This window comes from Sinocyclocheilus grahami, unplaced genomic scaffold, assembly GCF_001515645.1.
Source record: "Sinocyclocheilus grahami isolate Dianchi unplaced genomic scaffold, SAMN03320097.WGS_v1.1 scaffold34.1, whole genome shotgun sequence".
In the NCBI taxonomy this organism is placed as follows: Eukaryota; Metazoa; Chordata; class Actinopteri; order Cypriniformes; family Cyprinidae; genus Sinocyclocheilus; species Sinocyclocheilus grahami.
The window spans coordinates 956,736-978,736 of record NW_015505213.1 but is presented as its reverse complement, the minus strand read 5'-3'; the positions used below and the strand labels follow the sequence as shown (position 1 = coordinate 978,736).

General features: G+C 37.0%; 1 protein-coding gene across 1 annotated transcript in view; it reads left to right on the top strand.

The window, feature by feature from the left end:
• The window catches only part of LOC107581319 (phospholipid phosphatase-related protein type 5-like), a 28,868-nt gene extending 10,605 nt beyond the window's left edge, over positions 1-18,263 (top strand). Inside the window, exons 2-6 of the mRNA XM_016266830.1 lie at positions 8,788-8,908; positions 10,009-10,259; positions 13,416-13,592; positions 14,739-14,881; positions 17,205-18,263. Of these exons, the coding sequence (XP_016122316.1) occupies positions 8,788-8,908; positions 10,009-10,259; positions 13,416-13,592; positions 14,739-14,881; positions 17,205-17,316 (804 nt within the window). The 3' untranslated portion in view covers positions 17,317-18,263. The remainder of the gene's footprint in view (positions 1-8,787; positions 8,909-10,008; positions 10,260-13,415; positions 13,593-14,738; positions 14,882-17,204) is intronic.
• Positions 18,264-22,001: the final 3,738 nt, after the last annotated feature.

Sequence of the window (22,001 nt, the reverse complement as noted above, 5' to 3'; positions counted from 1 at the left end):
AACAGGAATTTTTTGAATGGAAAATAATTAGTTGACATCAGTCAGTCCCTGATGGTAGATGCCATATCTGTCTGCAAAGGCCTTCTTTCTCCATTGATGGCCATTTAAAGGCATTTGTTTATTATTTAAAATGCATCATATATATTTTTTTTAATATTTAAATATTACATTACAACATATATTTTACCACTACCCTGTTTGTTTTTGGTGTAAAATGCTGTCTGCCGCCTTTCATGGATAGTCACTAATTAAGGGTTTGTGTGAAATCTTGTGGTGTTATCAGCCAATCAGTGTTGCCAGTCATGATGTCAGTTTCCTGCAGCTGCAAAGTGAATAGTCACTTGGCATTTGTGGCTCAAAATAACCTGGCTGCAGATCTAAGCACCCAGAATTTGGCAGATTTTGAAACGTGTACCTCCAGGTGGTCCTGCGGCAGCCAAGCAACTTCCATTGAGATGGGAATGTTAACGGAGAGCACTTTCTATGTATTTTAGACCTGCCGTCACCAAGAAAAGTCATTCCAGAAGAAGTGCACGTTATTACATTTTGACAAATGCTTACAAAGACTGACATTTGTTTTTCCTCGCAGTAATGTGCACTGATGAATCATCTACAATGAGACTAAAAAGATGCTTTAGGAAAGTAAATGGGGTTAAATTTGATTTCGTGTTGACTTTAAAGAAGACAATAAAGCATGAGAAATGAAGCCATTAGAATGAACGAGAGAAGGAACTGGTGGTGGGTAGAGAAATAGAGGAATGATGCTAACCCAGTTTCCCTATATGGTACTTGGAGAGACGCCCACAGAAGGACAAATCCCAGTGTGAAACCCACTAAAAGGACAAGAGAAAAGAACGACTAGATGAAAGAAATTGAAGAAGTTTGTGATAACAGTGGACCCACATTATGGACAGATCAATGCAATCACACTGATGCTGATATCTCTGTTTGCTGTATTCAAATGACAGCTAAAAATTAGTCTGACAGCATGTGGAAATGAATGTGATCTGTGATGTGTTGCTGTCTATTTGTGATCTGTATTGGATTAGCAAGAGCATGAGTGCATCAGCTGCCATACTGATGACATGGTAACACTATGACAACAGATATTCGCCTGTATCCTCAAGCATGTCACCCAGATAAGATCCTAAGCGGACTGTCAGTCTCAGGGACAACTGGAAAGTCAGCTGAGCAAACTGTTACTGTGTGTTTGAGCAGTGCATCGTTTCCGAATAAGCTCATGTCCAATTTGTTCTTTTATGTTGTCATTTATTCACCCTCATGCTGCTCCATACCCAAATTACTTTTTTTTTCTTTGGAACACCAAAGGAGAATATTAGTAGAAGGTTAATGCTGCTGCTTTTTTTTTACTGTGAACGAGAAAATATGTGGAAAAAAACAAATATGAAATGAGAGCTATGGTTCACTGTTACGTTCCATGAAAAATGACTTAAATTTTATGATTTTTTCTTTTTCTTTTTTGATATTTGACAGCTGGTGACCATGATTTTTGTTGTGTTGGAAACATATTAGTAATGACCTGCCTTTAAGTTCTACAGTAGAAAAAAAAAACATTCTGATTTGGAATGATATAAGGTTAAATAAATGTTGAAATTGTTTTTGTTTGAACTTTACTTTTAATATATTGCAGTTTCCCAAGTCTGCTATTTCCCTTTTCTCTCTAGAAACGATGACCTTGCTCTTGTTCCAAACAGCCCCTTTAAGGCACATGATGTGTACAATGAATTATTAAAATTGTTCTATGTCACTGTGGACTGGACGGCATATTATAAGTACCCAGTCCACCGAGAGAATTGGTTTGGCAGAGGAGAAGTGGGCCAATGCCTGGGGCACTGTACTGCCGGCGAAATGTCCAGTACCGTTGGTGGTGTGATACCGTCCTGCTCGTAAACCACAGTTGTTCAAGGTTCACCACCCTGCAGAAAAATCATCACAATATAGTAATGTTGGTTATCTGCATAGAAGACTGATGTGCTGGGCTTCCTACCAGGTTCCCTAACCAGCAAGATTTCTCAACCAGCTTCACCAGCCATGTCCAAAAGCTAGAGCAGCACCATAATAACCAGCATGGGAATTCCTATTGATTTCAATCTGTGGACAGTTACATAAACTGCTTAGACTAGTCTTACAAGTTTTTTTGGTCATCATTTTTTAAGGAATAGTTCACCCAAAAAGGAAAATTTGCTGAAAATGTACTCACACTCAGGCAATCCAAGATGTAGATGAGTTTGTTTCTTCATCTGTACAGATTGGGAGCAATGAAGCATTACATCACTTGCTCACTAATGGATCCTCTGCAATGAATGGGTGCCATCAGAATGACAGTCCAAACAGCTGATAAAAACATCACAATAATCCATATGTGATCCACACCACTCCAGTCTATCAATGAATGCCTTTTGAAGTGAAAAGCTGCTTGCATTTTAACTTTAAGCTGTTGCTTCTGGCTGAAGTATGAGTCCTCTCTCTATATTATTGCTCTCTTCAGTGAAAAGGTCATCTCAGCTGAATCAACAGAGATATATGAACAGATCAAGCACTGTTTTCAAGCAAAAACTGTTTTGTGAGAGGTAAATAGGGGATGGACTTGCTGTCACTGGAGGAAGTGTTATTATGGATTTTGGCTAGATGTAATGGTAAACGCCTTAATGATGGATTCATTTCTTTTAAAAATGCAGCTTTTCACTTCACATGCCGTTAATCGATGGACTGGAGTGGTGTGGACTACTTGTGGATTATTGTGATCTTTTTATCAGCTGTTTGGACTCTCATTCTGACGGCACCCATTCACTACAGAGGATCCATTGGTGAGCAAGTGATGTGATGCTAAATCTTTGCAAATCTGTTCTGATGAATAAACGGAAATCATCTACATCTTGGATGTCCTTAGGGTGAGTCCATTTTTTTGCAAATTTATAGTTTGGGTGAACTATTCCTTTACATAAAAAAAACTAACCTGACCTAATTTGAATATGAAAATTAAGTCACTTGGGTAACAGCTAGTTGGTCAGATTAGTTCTTTAAAACAGTGTTAACATCATAGCTTTGTTTATGCAACTGGCCCCTGGTCTTTTCATTAAGGTCACTTACGTTTTTGGTGCTTTTTTAAGAGCTATTCAGACTAGACTAATTTTCCCAGAAAAGCTCATGTAAATTTGGCAGGCATACTTTAAGACTTAATCAAACATGTCTGTTTTTCCTTCTCACAACCTCAGTAAAAATTACAGAGCAAATTACCTACTGTATTTTGGCTCCGGTATCCTCTGAGAAATTTAATTTCAGTTAGTTGTATTTTCACAATGCTTCTCCTCATTTAATTTGACCTTTGTCAAATGCCATAATTAAAGTTAATTTTGTCCTTGTGCACAAATCTTCTGGCTGCCTGCTGCACCTTAATTATGGATTTAGACCATTTTGCCAACTTTCTGGGTAAAATAACAGTTGGTGGTTCAAGTACTGCTGGCATCCCATCTGACAATGCCATCCCATCTTTGGTCAATCTTAAGGCTTCACGCAATACACACATTTAGATAATAGTACGAAGAACTGAGGTAAACATGTCAGTATAGTTACATTTATATATTTATGTATAATATGAAAATTTACTCGTTCCAGTCAAAAGTTTGGAATAATTCAGATTTTTTAAAAGTTTCTCTTATACACGGCAAGGCTGCATTTATTGGATCAAAACTACAGTAAATCAGCAGTATTGTGAAATATTATTACAATTTAAAAGAACTGCTTTCTATATAAATTTCTATCTTTTAAAATGCAATCTATTCCTGTAATGCAAAGCTGACTTTTCAGCAGCCATTACTCCAGTTTTCAGTGTTACATGATCCGTTAGAAATCATTTTATTATTCTGATTTGGTGCTCAAGAAACATTTTGAAAACAGTTTTGGCTGCTTAATATTTAAACTCTTATGCACTACCATTTAAAACTCTAGAGTAAGCACGGTTTAAAAAAATAAAATAGAAAACTTGTTTTAAATTGTAATAATATTTCACACTTGCTGTTTTGACTGTATTTTTGGTCAAATAAATGCAGCCTTAAAGGGATAGTTCACCCAAAAAGGAAAATTTGATGTTTATCTGCTTACCCCCAGGGCATTTAAGATGTAGGTGACTTTGTTTCTTCAGTAGAACACAAACGAAGATTTTTTTCTCAAACCGCTGCATTCTGTCAGTCTTATAATGGAGGTGAATGGGAATCACGGCTTTGAGAGTAAAAAAAACATACACAAACAAAACCAAATTAAACCCTGCGGCTCGTGACGATACATTGATGTGTAAAGACACAAAACGATCGGTCTGTGCAAGAAACTGAACAGTAATTATATCGTTTTTTTACCTCTGATTCACCGCAATGTCCGAACTGTCCTGAGCACGTTCTCAGACGCGTCTTATTTTTCTTCATGCTTTACGGCGGATCGCAGACTTATAAGTGCATTACCGCCACCTATCTCTCAAATGGACCATTGACACTCTATCTACAATCTCAATTAGGATTGTCAATGGTCCATTTGAGAGATAGGTGGCGGTAACGCACTTATAAGTCTGCGATCCGCCATTTAATATTTATCTATGCCTTTATTTGGACAGGATAGTGTAGAGTAGACAGGAAAGCAGTGGGTGAAGAGAGAGGGGAGTGGGAGCGGCAAAGCACCACGAGCCAGGATTCAGACTTGAGTCGCCGTGAGCGCCGTTGTACTGAATGTCGGCAAACTAAACGCGAGGGTACTAGCACCGAGAGTTAACTCAAAATTTTGACTGGTAGTGTATGTTTTGACGATACATGAACAGTTGTATATTGTAATATTGTTGTTGATTTGCAGTGCTTCTTTGAGATTGTATTTGTGATTGTTTTCTCAGCACCTCAAGGCATTCTGTGGTGTTTGTGTGGTGTATATTTTGACCGATAGTCTGACACCCACTATAGACCGCAGAGGGTTTGTGACATCACTAAGTGTCTGCATTTTTTTGGTGCTCTACTTTTCTACTAGAAGCTTTTGATTTGACAGCTTTCCCAGCCGCTGTGAAACGTCTGTGTCTACATTGTTCACACACCATATGATATCCTCAGGATCAGACATCCCTACCATTCACTTCAGCCATTATCTCTCTTTCCTCTTTCATTTTACCGTTTTTCTGTAGCTTGATTTCACTATCGATCTCTCTCCGTTTCCTTTTGTTTGAACTCCTTGTCCCCGTCCCTCCATCTGTCTTTCCCTCAAAGTCTTCAGAGTCAGCAGAGCTGTTTCATCAGTTAAACATGTAAGCACTTCACTTCAACAGCTTCCATTAATCCATTCTAAAGACCATGTTTTTTGTCCTCTCTAGCTACAGCTTCTAGAGGACAAGTTAAACCTTGTGTCTTCATTTATGACATGACAATGACAGCTCCATCAGACCTCGGATGATGTGGCCTTGGGGGTTTGCTGCTGGTGCTAAACACTGAGCATGTCTTGCTGCTTTATCAGTTTCATTCTCATTATATATGCCAAAACTACAGCAAAAAGCTTGCTGACAGTATCACTGTTAGAATAATTGTGGCACATCAGTTCAAACAAGGAATTGATATGCCACATGAACTGAACAATTAAAAGTATAGTACACACAAATGTAAAAATGTAAATTTATATTATTTAGGATTGTTTGTTACGTTTATAGTGACTTCCCAAGTAAAGTATAAAACCTTGTATAATTATCCATAATTTTAAGTGCTTTTTAACAGTATTAATTTAAGTAAATTAAGTTGCGTTACTGTAACTTAAATAGTAGTACATGCTGCTAGCAATGCCAAGGTTTGAGTTCCAGGGAATTGCATGAACTGATTTTTTTTTAATGTTTTGCCACTTGCATAAATGTAAATAAAATCTAAAAACTTTGCAATACAGGTGTTCCTAACATGCAATAGGGCATAAATAATTAAGTAGCATTTTTCACAGTTGTGTAATTTGCACTGATGCTTTGGTTGATGTTGTTGTCAAGTTTGGTAACTTGTTTTATGACACCTGGATTTCATTTTCTACTCATTTGTGTGCAAAAATGAGCCATTAATGTTTTGTGTGCTCTGTTTTGAGGTCTGTGTGTCTTTTGTGTCCTGAGCATACATTATAAAGTCATAGTGTCTCCCAGGCTAGACAACATACATTCAGCTCTCCACATCTTTAGTTGGCATGATAATATGCATCTTAAAGTCAGACATTTTGCATATATTTTTCATTTAAATATTACTAGGCTATTTTAAATACCATTTCATCAGATTTGGAAGTAAAAGTGTTCGAGCTCCAAAGTTTCTAATTCAAAATCTCCTAAATTACTGAAAATCTCCAGTGAAGTACCATAAAAGTTGTCCATATAAAGCTGTTATAAATCTTATGAAGTCATACGACGTGTGAGAAAAAGACCAAGATTGAAGTCACAGAAAATGTTTGCTTTTTATCACTGTTTTCAAAAGTTATGATCAGCCGCATCATTTAAACCACCAGCCTAATATCGTGTAGGTCCCTCTTATGCTGCCATAACAACTCTGATGCATCGAGGCATGGACTCCACAAGACCTCTGAACATTGTTCTGTGATCTGTGGCACCAAGACATTAGCAGCAGATCCTTTAAGTCCTGCAAGTTGTGAGGTGGTCCTCCATGGATCAGATTTGTTGGTCCAGCACAACCTGTAGATGCTCAGTTGAACAGAGATCTGGGGAATTTGAAGGCCAAGGCAACACCTTGAACTCTTTGTCATGTTCCTCAAACTATTCCTGAACAATTTTTGCAGAGTGGTTTCCCAGCAGAACCTTGACCAGAGAGCATAGCACTGCCTCCACCAGCCTGCATGCCGCCTTCTCATAGTGCATCCTGCTGCCATCTCTTCCCCAGGCAAACAATGCATATGCACCAGCCATCCACCTGATCTAAAAGAAAACATGATTCATCAGACCTGGCAACCTTCTTCCATTGCTCCATGGTCACATGCCCATTGTATCCCCATACATAGCAAAAGATGATGCACTGTGTGTTCTGACACCTTTCTGTCATGGCCAGCATTGAGTTTTTCAGCAATTTGAGCTACAGTAGCTCTTCTGTTTGATCAAAGCAGACGGACAAGCCTTTGCTCCCCACATGCATTAGTGAGCCTTGGGTGCTCATGGTCCTGATGCTGGTTCATCCTTCCTTGCTCCACTTTTGTTTGCTACTAACCACTGCATACCAGAGCTGGACTGGGGCTAAAATTTGACCCTGAACAAATCCAGCCCATGAGTTCACCCGTGAATGTTTTTGCTGGAGTTAGGGCCTTAAAATGGACTAAATATATTAATAAATAAAAATGGACAGAAACAAACACTGATGAGTCTTGTTGAATGTACTGCAAAAATACAGTCAACAGACTTAATACTGCATTTTTGTCACATAGAAATGCACTTGACAGTAAAGCACCGATTTTGAGCTAGGATGCCACAAAGTAAATTTGTTGCTATTAAATTGTCATCATTTACACACACTCAGGTTGTCCAAACCTGTATGACTTTCTCTCTTCTGTGATTTTGAACAATTTTGGTAACCAACCATTTTGGTTACCATTGACTTCTATTATACAGTATATTCCACAGACAGAGTCATACAGGTTTGGATTGACAGTAACATTGGCAATGGTTCATAAAGTAAATAATAATAAACTATAGAATTTGTGTAAACATGCAGAAGTTATGAAAACAACCTTTATGAAAATGGTTTATATTCCCCAATATTTAATATACTGTAAGTAATAACAGCAACATTTTATGTATAACACAAAACTGCATAAAAAAATTCAGAGTCAAATCTGAATGGATCAAGCGACTTTGCAGTTTATCACTTGTTACAGCTGCAGAAGCGCATGCAGAGCACATTCAGTCTGCTTTTGCACACGGCTGGAGGATGCACGGTTTAATTGTGTAGCACCGTTTCATCACACATTTGGAGTATTAGCCTTTTGCAGTTACCGATGTGCTGCATTTTAAAAACAGCGCCTTATTTAGGGGAGGGGAAGATCTTCCTTTGCCAATCAGCCAACTACTCGACTGGCCCACCGGGAAAGTCCCAGTGCTCCCTACGGCCAGTACATGCCTGCAGCATACCAGAAACACCCCACAAGACTTGTTGTTTTGAGATACTCTGACCCAGTCGTCTAGCCTTCACTAGTTTGGCCCTCATCAGAGCCATCTTTCCTGCTTCCAACATATGAAATTCAAGAAATGGCTGTTCACTTGCTGCCTAATATATCCCACCCCTTGACAGCTGCCATAGTAAAATTCAGGTTTTCAAAACCATTTAACACCAGCACAAATAATTTAAATTTAAATTTAAGAACTTGACATGTTTTAAACTAGAGTTTAGCTCTTTTTTCCCATTAGTCATGGACACTTTTATTTGTCATTGACTTTCAGTCAGCATGTGATGTTACTTTCCAATCTGTGAGGATTCATGTTTTATGAATGCAGTCCCATTAGGGCATATTGAACTTAAAACCTGTTTCAGCTGTGCTGGTGCATTTAGCATTTATACATGTATGGAATTGAAAATGCATTCTCATCTCATTCTCCGGAATTTCTTGTAAATTCTGGAATCGGAGCATGAGCAGTCTTGACAATGACAAATGTTTCCAGATACATTTGGCAATCAGTTTAATCAGTTTAAGGAAAATATTGTGGTTCCCCCCCTAAGCGCTGTTCTCTGTAAGCTATGTGCACCTGAGAAATCTCGTTCCTGTGTCTGTCTGCTGCAGATTCTGCTGGGGGAGCTCGCATCCTTCTTCACTAAACCTGAGGCCATGCAGGAGAAGACAATTGTTACGGCTGACTGCTGCTATTTCAACCCGCTGCTGAGACGCATTGTCCGCTTCCTTGGTAAGCAATGCTTCAAGGTTGTTGTTTTTTTAAATACTTATTCAAACTGTTTATCTTCCAAACACATAGCATTCAACTTTTCCTGCTGCATTAAAATTTTTAAGTGTGTTTGTTTGCATGCACGTGCATTTATTTAAAACAACTGTTTTCTATTTTAAATGAATAGTTCACCCAAAAATTGCTGAACATTTACTCACCCTCAGGCCATCCAAGATGTAGATGAGGGTGTTCCTTCATCGGAACAGATTGTGAGAAATGTAGCATTTCATCACTTGCTCACCAGTGGATCCTCTGCAGTGAATGGGTGCCGTCAGAATGAGAGTCCAAACAGCTGATAAAAACATCACAATAATCCACATGACTCGAGTCTATCATTTAATGTTTTGTGAAGCAAAAAGCTGCATGTTCATAAGAAACAATTCCATCATTAAGGGAGTTAACTTTAAACTGTCGCTTCTGGCCAAAATATGCTTGCTCCAGTGAAAAAGTCCATCCTCTGTTGTCCTCTCACATCAAAATCCATTGACATATTTGTTTAGAAATGTTTTAAACTTTTTTGTTTATTTGTGCATATTTCTGTCTAGATTCATATGAGATGATGTTTCTTACAAACATGCAGATTATTGCTTCACAAGATATTAACTGATAGCTGGGAGTCTGACGGATTGTGTTGTTTTTATCAGCTGCTTGGACTCTCATTCTGACGGCACCCATTCACTGCAGAGGATCTATTGGTGAGCAAGCGATGTAATGCTAAATTTCTCCAAATCAAATTTTGAATGGCCTGAGGGTGAGTAAATGTTGAAAACGTGTGCTGCTTAATATTTTTGTGAAAACCATGATCATTTTTCTAGGATTCTTTGCTGAATACAGAGTTTGAAAGAAAAGCATTTATTTGCAAAAGAAATCTAATTAGAAATCTAGAATTTAATGACTTTTTTGATCACTTTAATGCATCCTTTCAAATAAAAACTGAACTGTCCCTTAAAATTTAGAATGGTAGACTGTATATCAAACTACTTTAAATGTCCAAATGTATGTGAAAATCCTCTCATAATTATCAAGTGGTTGATGAAATTATTTCTTTCTCTTGTTCTCAGGTGTGTATTCCTTTGGCCTCTTTACCACCACCATCTTTGCCAATGCAGGGCAGGTAGTGACAGGAAACCAGACACCTCATTTCTTGTCTACCTGCCGTCCAAACTACACAGCACTGGGCTGCCATTCACCGCTGCAGTACATCACAGAGCGGCGAGCGTGCACCGGAAACCCTTACCTCATCACCTCCGCCCGCAAATCTTTCCCCTCCAAGGACGCAGCGCTGAGTATGTACTCAGCTGTCTATACAGTGGTGAGTGCATCCAGGACAAGAAATCAAACATGACACAGCATGCAAAGAAATCACAGTCATCCTTTCTTTTAATAGTGCTGATGTTTTAACTGACTCAAGAGATGACAGAGCTCCTGTGCAACGATGATTCACAATATTTGGTCATGACCCTGCTGGAAATATCAGCATATCTTACTGCTGGATCTTACATAACTGGATTCTGATCCCCAGTTTAGCATTTAATTAACCGAAATACAATACAATTTTTAATAGATTTTTACAATATGTAATATATTAATTTTTATTACACTATCTAATGTTTAAAATCGCTTTCCTATTTATTTATTTATTTTATTTTATTTTTTTACATATTTTTGAAAATAATTTTTTTTGCTGTCATGGCAAAGCCCAAATTGCAATACTATTTCTTTATACTTTATCATAATTCATAATTCTATTCACAAGTGTAACATTTATTGAATAAAAATAAAATAAAAAAATACAGTTTAAAAATAGCGTTTTTTGATGTTGTTTATTTTTTGATATTTTTTAAATTAGATTTTAAAAGTTTACAATATAATTTCTTAATTTATGTTTCTGAAAAAAAACATCATAATTACAAAATACCAAAATACAATAAAATTTCATATAGTAAATAAGATATAATTTCTTAAGACAAGAAATTCATAATTCAGCTCCTCAATTATTCCATCATTAAGGGAGTTAACTTTAAACTGTCGCTTCTGGCCAAAATATGCTTGCTCCAGTGAAAAAGTCCATCCTCTGTTGTCCTCTCACATCAAAATCCATTGACATATTTGTTTAGAAATGTTTTAAACTTTTTTGTTTATTTGTGCATATTTCTGTCTAGATTCATATGAGATGATGTTTCTTACAAACATGCAGATTATTGCTTCACAAGATATTAACTGATAGCTGGGAGTCTGACGGATTGTGTTGTTTTTATCAGCTGCTTGGACTCTCATTCTGACGGCACCCATTCACTGCAGAGGATCTATTGGTGAGCAAGCGATGTAATGCTAAATTTCTCCAAATCAAATTTTGAATGGCCTGAGGGTGAGTAAATGTTGAAAACGTGTGCTGCTTAATATTTTTGTGAAAACCATGATCATTTTTCTAGGATTCTTTGCTGAATACAGAGTTTGAAAGAAAAGCATTTATTTGCAAAAGAAATCTAATTAGAAATCTAGAATTTAATGACTTTTTTGATCACTTTAATGCATCCTTTCAAATAAAAACTGAACTGTCCCTTAAAATTTAGAATGGTAGACTGTATATCAAACTACTTTAAATGTCCAAATGTATGTGAAAATCCTCTCATAATTATCAAGTGGTTGATGAAATTATTTCTTTCTCTTGTTCTCAGGTGTGTATTCCTTTGGCCTCTTTACCACCACCATCTTTGCCAATGCAGGGCAGGTAGTGACAGGAAACCAGACACCTCATTTCTTGTCTACATGCCGCCCAAACTACACAGCACTGGGCTGCCATTCACCGCTGCAGTACATCACAGAGCGGCGAGCGTGCACCGGAAACCCTTACCTCATCACCTCCGCCCGCAAATCTTTCCCCTCCAAGGACGCAGCGCTGAGTATGTACTCAGCTGTCTATACAGTGGTGAGTGCATCCAGGACAAGAAATCAAACATGACACAGCATGCAAAGAAATCACAGTCATCCTTTCTTTTAATAGTGCTGATGTTTTAACTGACTCAAGAGATGACAGAGCTCCTGTGCAACGATGATTCACAATATTTGGTCATGACCCTGCTGGAAATATCAGCATATCTTACTGCTGGATCTTACATAACTGGATTCTGATCCCCAGTTTAGCATTTAATTAACCGAAATACAATACAATTTTTAATAGATTTTTACAATATGTAATATATTAATTTTTATTACACTATCTAATGTTTAAAATCGCTTTCCTATTTATTTATTTATTTTATTTTATTTTTTTACATATTTTTGAAAATAAATTTTTTTGCTGTCATGGCAAAGCCCAAATTGCAATACTATTTCTTTATACTTTATCATAATTCATAATTCTATTCACAAGTGTAACATTTATTGAATAAAAATAAAATAAAATTACAGTTTAAAAATAGCGTTTTTTGATGTTGTTTATTTTTTGATATTTTTTAAATTAGATTTTAAAAGTTTACAATATAATTTCTTAATTTATGTTTCTGAAAAAAAACATCATAATTACAAAATACCAAAATACAATAAAATTTCATATAGTAAATAAGATATAATTTCTTAAGACAAGAAATTCATAATTCAGCTCCTCAATTTAGCATTGAATTAATATACAGTGAAACAAGGTAATATTGTTAATGACTGTTAATGTTTGAAATTATGTATTTATTTAATTAATTTTTGGCTGTGTTTGGCAAAGCACACTCGACAATGTAATGGCAAAGCCATTACTCTAGTGTACTAAGAAGTTTGTGTTATATAATCCTTAAGAAATTATCATAATGTGTTGATTTAGTACTCAACATCCTTCTCCTATTATTAGCACACTTGAAAATGATTGTGCTGTTTAATGAAGTATGCAGACGGCAGTGCAGTGTCTTTTGCACTTGCTGTATAGCGTGTTTAGGTACCATGCAATTACACATTTTCTACCGCGAGGGCCCCTGGGGACACCTTGCTTAGGGTCCGTAAAACTCTAAACACGCCCCTGCACTTGTAAGTCTTTGTAAACTTTCCAGTTTCAAGTCAAATTTTGATTTCAAAAATGTCCTCTAGAAACCTATTAGTCCCATTAGTGTTGCTCTTTTGAGGGATGAAGTCTGTTTCGTAAACCACTGGATCTAACCATCAGAGAGAGAAGTGGATGCCCAGACAACTAGACGAGAAGAACATTGTCTGTAGTTTGAGAAACAGCTAGAAGCTCCATTAAGCAGCACACAATAAACTCCGGCTTCATCTGCAACATCGAAGAGAAGAGATGCTGCTGGCCTTCTGGCAGTGTTTTGAAGTAACAACATATGGCAAATAAAAATAAAAGGGTAGAATGGGCATGATGCATGGATAAATCTACCGTTCATTTGGAATGTTTGAGGTGTTGTATTGCTGAGCAAATAGTCATGATAGATGTGCATTAACGCATAATGTACCAATGTGTATTTTGTGTTTTCTGCAGATGTATATAACTCTGGTATGGAGGACTAAAGGCACAAGGCTGACCAAACCTATTCTCTGTCTGACTGTCCTCTCACTGGCTGTTCTGGTGGGCATCGTGCGTGTAGCTGAGTACCGCAACCACTGGTCTGATGCTCTAGCTGGATATCTCACCGGAGGAGCCATCGCCGCTTTTCTGGTGAGAATCTGCCAACTTTGAAGACCAAAATACGCCATAGCCAGGCAGTTCAATGCATACCCATTCAAGAACATACACTACCATTCAAAAGGTTGAAGGAATAAGCAGAAAGGAGGTGTCCATCAAAAATGATGGTAAAGACATTTATTGTATTAAAAGATTTCTATTTCAAAAATGCTGATCTTTTGAACTTTCTATTCAGCAGTAAATAATAAAATGAATGAAATGTTTTATGGTTTCCACAAAAATATTTAGCAGCATATAATAATCAGAAATGTTTCTTGAGCAGCAAATAAGAATATTTTAATTATTTCTGAAGGATCGTGTGACAAAGAAGACTGGAGTAATGATGCTGAAAATTCATCTTTGCCATCACAGGAATAAATCGCATTTTAAAATATATGAAAATATAAAACAAAATTTTAAACTGTAATAATATTTCACAATATTACTATTTTTAATGTATATTTATCTAGGAAATGCAGCCTTAGTGAGCTTAAGAGACTTTCAGAAACATAAAAAATCTTACTGATCCCAAACTTTTGAAAAATAGAGTATTGCATGTACTACAAGACCACAGAATAGCTGAAATCTGCATCATAAAATTGCATCTTGAAGCCTTTGTTGCATGCTGGCATTGGCAAATATTAGCATCTAGCTAAATGAATAGATCTACAATTGAAAAATGTCAAAGAAAACCATTACAAACTCCTCCAATTTGCTTGAACAAGGTTTTGTGGACATTGCTAGTCCAAAAAGAATGACAGAAAACCCACCCCAAAATAATGAACCAGCCAGACTGCCTCCTGGATTGCACACATCCTGATGGATAGAGTGCGAATTGGGACACGGCCAAAGTCTCATGCCATGTCAGAGGGTAAAACAGGTCATTACTCTGAGCACATACCTGTTTAACAGCTAATACTAGTACTCAGATGTTTAGTGAGTCTGTAGCTAATCCACTGGCTTTAGACTCCATCCTTCATCCTCTTAAATCAAATCCAATAACAACCATGCCAAGGCTGAACATGTTTTGGGCATAAAGCCTTAATCCACAAGAGGCAGATCCTGCATTGTCGTACTGTAAATGCCTTAGTCGCACATTTTTATTGTCATTATTAACCCTTGCTCTTGGTTCACCTCCAGGTCACATGCGTGATCAATAACTTCCAGCAGACCCAGTCTCAGCTGCCACCCTTACCGCCCCCTGTGCACCCTCCACGCCCGGAGCCCTCCTTGCTCAATATGCCCATGGTGGCCATGCCCTGCGTAGAGAGTCCACTCGAAAAGTTAAGTGGCCCTCAGGTAAGGGGTGATGGGTGGGTGCATTGGACACCAGGAAGGCGTGGGAAATCTAAACAAGAGCTTACAACTAACTGTACTGTATAATAATGTACCTATTCTTCAGCTGAATGAAGGTCTGCTGCCCACATACTTGTGGTTTTAAAATAGCCGTGAATAATGGGATCATATATCCAGAATGTGGTAATACTGGTATTATTGGCTCTGAAGAGGAGTTTGAAGCATTGTTTTTTTTCTCATTAGCTCAGTTTCCTAAGCCTAGTAGTTAGCTGACCTAGACAGCATTTCTAAGGCATCATAGGTATGCTTCAGATGTGAAGGCTACTCCCAAAAATATCATAGTCTCCTCGTATTAACCAGATTCTAAGCAAGCATTGCATCCAGGGTCAGAAATACAATTTTTATTTAAGGGGCAACATTTGCCCCATGGAATTGATTTCCAGGGTAATTTTTTGGCTTTGTATACACAGTTTTTACAATTTGATTTATTAAATGTGTTTTGTATTTATTTCAAATGCTTAAATTAAATCAATTGCTTCAATCAGTCACAATATTATAGACAGTGGTTTTCAAACTGTGGGGCTAGCACCCCGTTAAGGGGGGCAAACACCTGTTGATTCAGAAGCATACAGGTGTAAATAAAGATTTTGCTAGAGGGGGACAATTTGACTAGTCTCCCAGCTAGTCGAGCGAAATCTTCATTGGCTACGGTTACTGCAGATTTGGTGCACTTTAGTTAGAGCAAAAACAAAAAGCAAAGAATACCACAGATGGTACAATGGTTAAACTGACTGAAAAGCAGGCTCAGCCGTCACACTAAATTTAGTACGCTTTTTATATTTTTAATGTTTCAGTATAACTAACACCCTGTCTACAACAAACGCGAGTGGTGCAACACGACATGACAAAAGACAGTAAAACCCATTGTAATCAAGTGACACTGAATGCAGCGTGGCATCGTGTGAAATTAGATGAATGTAGGGAGTTTGTGTCCTAAAAGGTTGAAAACCCCTGTTATAGATAATACAATTTGATCAACATCAACAAAAGCCATATTTATACTGGAGAGGTGGAACAGAAACTGCATCTGACATGGCATTTATGTTTATTTACAGATTGTATAATGCTACTCAAAGGTGGCATACATGCATTTACACAATTGCATAATTTAAATAGCCCACAAAAGATATGCAAATTATAAAAAAAAACGGGAACTGTTACAGGGCACTGCAATTTTATGAGAAAAATATTTCGGTCGGTTTACATAAAAAAATATTAGTGTTGGAGAAACGGCACACCATTCTGGCTACACAAAATAAGCAAGCTAAGAAGAGTTTATGACATAGTTTTTTGCTTTTTACACATTCAGAAATCAAGAGATAGTGATATAGTGGATAGTGGACAGTACACTCTAAAAAATGCTGGGTTAAATACAACCCAGTGCTGGGTTAAATAGGGACAAACCCAGCAATTGGGCTGTTTTAAACCTGGGTCAAAACAACCTAATTGCTGGGTTTGTCCCTATTTTACCCAGCACTAGGTTGTATTTAACCCAGGTTTTTTTTAGAGTGTAGGTAGAGCATTGCGTTAGCAGCGTAAAAGGTCGTGAGTTCGATTCCCAGGGAACACACATACTGGTAAAAAATGTATAGCCTGAATACACTGTAAGTCGCTTTGGATAAAAGCGTCTGCTAAATGCATAAATTATTAATTATTATTAATTATTAAATTATCATTAGCATGAAAAACACAGCAGTTAATCAAACTGGGAATAAATTAAAGCAAGTGAAGACGTTCCCCATTTCTAATGCAGTCCATGACTAAAGTCTAGCGCGAGTTACACACTCTCGTAATAATCGCTGAAGCTGTCTACTCTTCAAAATAAATCTCTTAATTACATTTGTATCTGCACTTCGTAGTTTATGATGAGAAAATTCAACTTTTCAGCAGTGACCAATCTAAATGCCTCTGATTGGCCATCGCATTCTTAAGCTCAACAGAGCTCAGTGCTGCAAAAAAAAACGTAAAAAATAATCAGATGCAACTTTAGCAGATTTAAATGTAATGCAGCCATCAACACTTTTTATTCATTTTTCATTTCACTTTAATCGCAACAGCGGTAGGCCAAATTGTTTTTTTTTTAATTGTTTATCTTGAATTTGGAAGCATTTATGTTCATTTTGGTGGCATTTTTGCCCCAACCCACGCTATCTTCTGACCCTGATTGCATCCCTCAGTAGTGAAATGTCACCTTGACCCTGTTCTATCCCTTCTGCACTCTTTCAGAAATGCTTTGTTTTCTATCCTCAGCAGGTTCCAGGGGTTTTGTACACAGGCATCACATGACCATCAGCCATACCTGGTCCCCGCCCCTCCCGATGTGCTCATCCACTCACGTCGCTCCATCTCCAGCGCAGTCTAGACATGCCTTCAGAATATTCTACCTGCGCTCGCCCTAGACCCTCTCTCACAAGATCATACTCCACTCAGGTCTAGAGGCTCCCCGTACTCACCTCTCCTGCCCCCTACTGGCTAACAGAGACAATGACAGCAATAGCCACTCATTTGAATCGGGATTATTTTGTAATGACAGCCTCTCATGCTTGTCTGAATCCTCATAGTATCTGTCTCTTATCTTTTGGGTGGGTGTTTTGTATTATTTTTGCTAAAGGAAAGTGTTCCAACTGATAATAATCTTCCATCTCTGTAAATTTGCAGTGTATTTGCATTATTAATGCCAGACATTGACATTCTGTGTACATTCTAAAAAGATTTTCTCATCTAACAGCCATACAGAAACTGTGAAATTTAAGATTTAAATTAGCATCTACTGACATTTAAGAGTGAAAGGAAGAAAATCGATTCTATTTTTGGAAATATAGATTGGTAGGATGTAGCAAACTACTATTAAGCATAGTTGAGGTAATAAATAGATTGTTAGCACTATTTTTATGGCTAAATATTGAAGTTAAGTATCCATGGAGCAAAATATTGCATTATTCAGAAATAGGGTTATAGAGAATCAATAGCTGTACAGAGACAGTTTTCAAGACTATAATATATTTAATAACATTTCAGCACCAGTTAGGTGGGATGTGAAGGAGACAAATATGTACTGGATGTAGCAAATGTTTTATATCTTACATTGTATAAAATGTGAATGTTTTCCCTTGGGATTTTCCTGCTAGAATTATTGACAGTTTAAGTCAATTTAGTGATATAATCCAGAACCAAAAATACAGAGACTAAGGAATCACCTCAGGTTTCATCCTAAGGTTAACGGGATACATCTACCAACTGTCCGTGTCTCACATAAGATTATATAATATTTTGTAAATAACTCTCTTTTTCACATCTTTTTTATTTTTTGGCATTTTACATACGTTTTCATTAAACAACTTCATTCTGTAGAATTTACTGAACATGTGTACAAGAGACTTGCGTGAAACACTCATTTGTGATTTTTTTTTTTAAAGATTGTGAAACTGAAAATATTCTGTAAAGCTTGTTGTCAGACATTTTGTCTATTGATGTGATTGGCTATTTTGTAAGCCAACATTTTTCTACATATTTCATCCACTGAAGGAAGTGAGATAAAGCCTCTGTATGTAACATGGTGCTTGAATGTGACTGTTCAGGTATAGCCCTCCTTTCATTTTGTAAAAAATAAATAAAATAATAATAAACTTTAAAGTTCAATATGAAGATAGATGATTCTTGCAGATCAGCTGATTGTTAATTAAACATTTAATTAAAAGGAAATGGTCTGAATTTTGTTTTATTATTATTGCAGATCGCCCTCTGGTGGTGCTTGATGAAACTTAAAGGGGTCATCGGATGCCCATTTTCCACAAGTTGATATGATTCTTTGGGGTCTTAATGAAAAGTCTGTAACATAGTTTGGTTTAAATTTGTCAATGGTAGTGTAAAACATTTTTTTTTACCCTATCAAAAACAGCTCTTTTCAGATCAAGCCGTTTTTGTAGCATTTTCCTTTAAATGTTAATGAGCTCTGCTGACCCCGCCCCTTTCTTCCGAGCTGCTCTCAGAGAGACTGTTTAATTCAGCCGCATTCATCGTGAAACTTGCTAATTAGCACATTATTAGGAAAGGCGATTTGCAAAGATTCATTACAAAACATTATACTCAATTCTTCTGTAGATGAGGCTGGATCATGAATGATTTGCGCGAACATAGACACATTTATGTAGATCGGGGGCGCATTCCCTTCAGAAACAAAGGTAATCCACTGCGAGTTCAGCGGCTCAGATGTCGGGAGTAAATGATAGTCGACTGCTATGTTCATTATTACATCCAACAACAGAACACCTCAATCGCTTAGGAGTCATTCTTGGACTGATGACAGCTCAATCAGGGCGGGTCTAAGGTAAGACGCCAGTCCAGTCTGTGTTGAAGTCTTGCTGTTAATCAAACTATCGTGGGAGGGGCCTGTCTGTGTGACGTCACATAAATAATAAAACTAGTCAAGTCAATTTTATGATGTTTTCATTGCAATCTTAGCACAATTTTGAGTGGAACTTTGTAGAAATTCAGAGGTTTGCTATGTAAAATTGTTGAAAAAGGCATTGAAATTCAGCATTCTATTCTGAATCCCATATTTTCAATATTTATTGTTTTTCTTCTTGTATATTTAAATATTTAATGCATATTTAATTAGTAAAATCTGCTTTAAATGTTCTAAATTCTAAACCGTATCCCTCTTTCCCTGCGAGATCAAAACTCTCAGAATTGCGTGATATAAACTCGCAATTGCGAGTTAAAGTCCAATTTTGAGGGGGGTAAAAAGACTGATATGTTCTCAGAATTGAGAGGGAAAAAAGTCAGAATTGTGAGATAAAAAGTAGCAATAGTATTTTTTATTAAGTGGCGGAAACGGGCCATATATTTCAGACCTAACAGCCTCACATCGCGGTTTTTTTTTTCAGATCACAATTATAGCCGTGCTGAAGAAATGACCAATCAATGAAAGCACATCTTTTGATTGACACGTCCAAAGAGAAACGACCTGAATTGCTCAGCCCTGAGGACACGCATTCAGATCAGACTCTGAACAAGATGCCTTAACTCTTATGTCACAATGCTAGTTACAAAGTTGCATGAATTTCTTTGTGAAGTCTTTTGCATTAGAATTGTTTCAATTTGCCCTGCATAAAATGATCACTGTAAGCATTGGTGTCTCCTGTGTTGCTGTTGTTGACTTCATCTCAGAGCTGTTGGCATTTGAACTAAGCAAGGATTGAACATAAGCCAAGATCAGTGGGATGAGAGAACGTGCTGATGGAGGGATAAAATAAAGCATGGCACTGCAGGTGACTACTGTGACGGCAGGACAGACTCGCACCCTTTAAAACATGTCCCACATTACCCTCTTCAAAAATAATTCACAAATTAGTTCTGATGTGTAAAGCTAATATTGAGCTTAATCTTATCATATTTCAGCCTATTGAGACTACTTTTTGTACATCAAAAAACAAAAAAACAACTGCAATGCTTTTACTTGCATACGATTGTCATTTACAGGCATGAAATTAAATGTAAAATTGTATTTCACATGAAATATAAAATATATATATATGAGAGATATTATATATAAATGTGTATTTATTTAGATTCCAGGGTGAAATATGAAGGATATTTTACCAAGTCTTGTGTTTGGCCCTGATGGCCAGATATAACCAGGTTTGAATTTCTACACTTAAACCGTAGACTGAAGTATTATAAATGCAAATTCAGGCTGTTTTATGCCGTTCTTCTGTTACAAGTTTTAAATCCAGACAGCAAGCTCTAACATGTTGCCTTCTAAGGTCTTGCATTAAGGCTTCAAGCTAGAGGAAGTGTGTCCGTGCAATGAAGCCACTTTTCAATATCAACAAGTTCACCGTTTTGTTCTGTCATGGGTGGCTGTTTGTTCCTCATTGCTAAACCACGATTGTCCAACAACTCTTTTTGTCACTTACATGTTCTATACTTCACTCATAGTTTGTTCCTTTTTTTTGTTTTTGTTCTTTGTTCTTGTATAATCAGATGACAAACCATCGTGGGGCAACCCAACAGAGGTGCATGTCATGTGCACGGGCACACGCTGTCATCTGCATTTAATCACAGCGACTATATTTGAGCTGTTAATGAACTTGCAGCCAGAGATGACACCCTGCTAATCTCCTTTTCGCTCCATCTGAACAGTACACTAAAGCTGTGCTGTTGTCATTTCTTTTCAATTTCAAGATCTACCTCTCTGACGCTCTGAGTGCCATTAATGGTATCACTGCACATCACTTAGCATCTTTTTCCCACTCTGGCTGTCTGGCTTTCTATCGGTCTGGTTAGAAATTGTCAGATTGAAATGAGTGTAGCGGTTGCTATCAGTAAGTATACTCAATGTTTGAATAGGCAGAGAACTTTGAATCCCAGAAGCCTCTCTTTTCCTTGCCCCTGAGACATGGATCTATGTAGGACACTGCCATATGACTCTCCTTGAGTTACAAGAGTGAAATCCCACTTAGTGTTTTTTTTTTTTTTCTTTTTCTTTAAGTCATATTCCTTGTTTTCCTTATTTATATATTTTAATATTATTTGTTGTTTATTCAGTAACCATATTACAAATGGCAGTTGTTGTGAATTGCAATAAACTTTTATAATTGTCAATATTAGAGGTGTGGTGCACAGTTGTTGATTTTGTTAAAAAAAAAAAAAAGTTTAATTCATATAACTTTTAGTGGTAACTGGCTGCAAATTTTACAGTAATATCCATTACTGGTAATATATTACTAGTGTATTTTAACAGCATCCTCAGAATTACAGAAAAATATACTCCCCCAATAGTCTGTTCAGATACTGAAATACTGTATTCATGTGACATTATTAACCATGTACTATAGACGCACCCCAAAATGGCAGACATTGACCATTTTGCGTGGAACTGAACTGATTTCCAGTAAATTTGTGCTGTTAGGCATGCCTACTTCTAGATCTTTTACAGCATTTTGCTTCTAAATGGATCCTTTAAGTAACATTGCTCTGATATTCATATTATGCATATTAGATTTTATCCATTTAGACTCTGACAGCATAGGCTGTGTTTCTTTA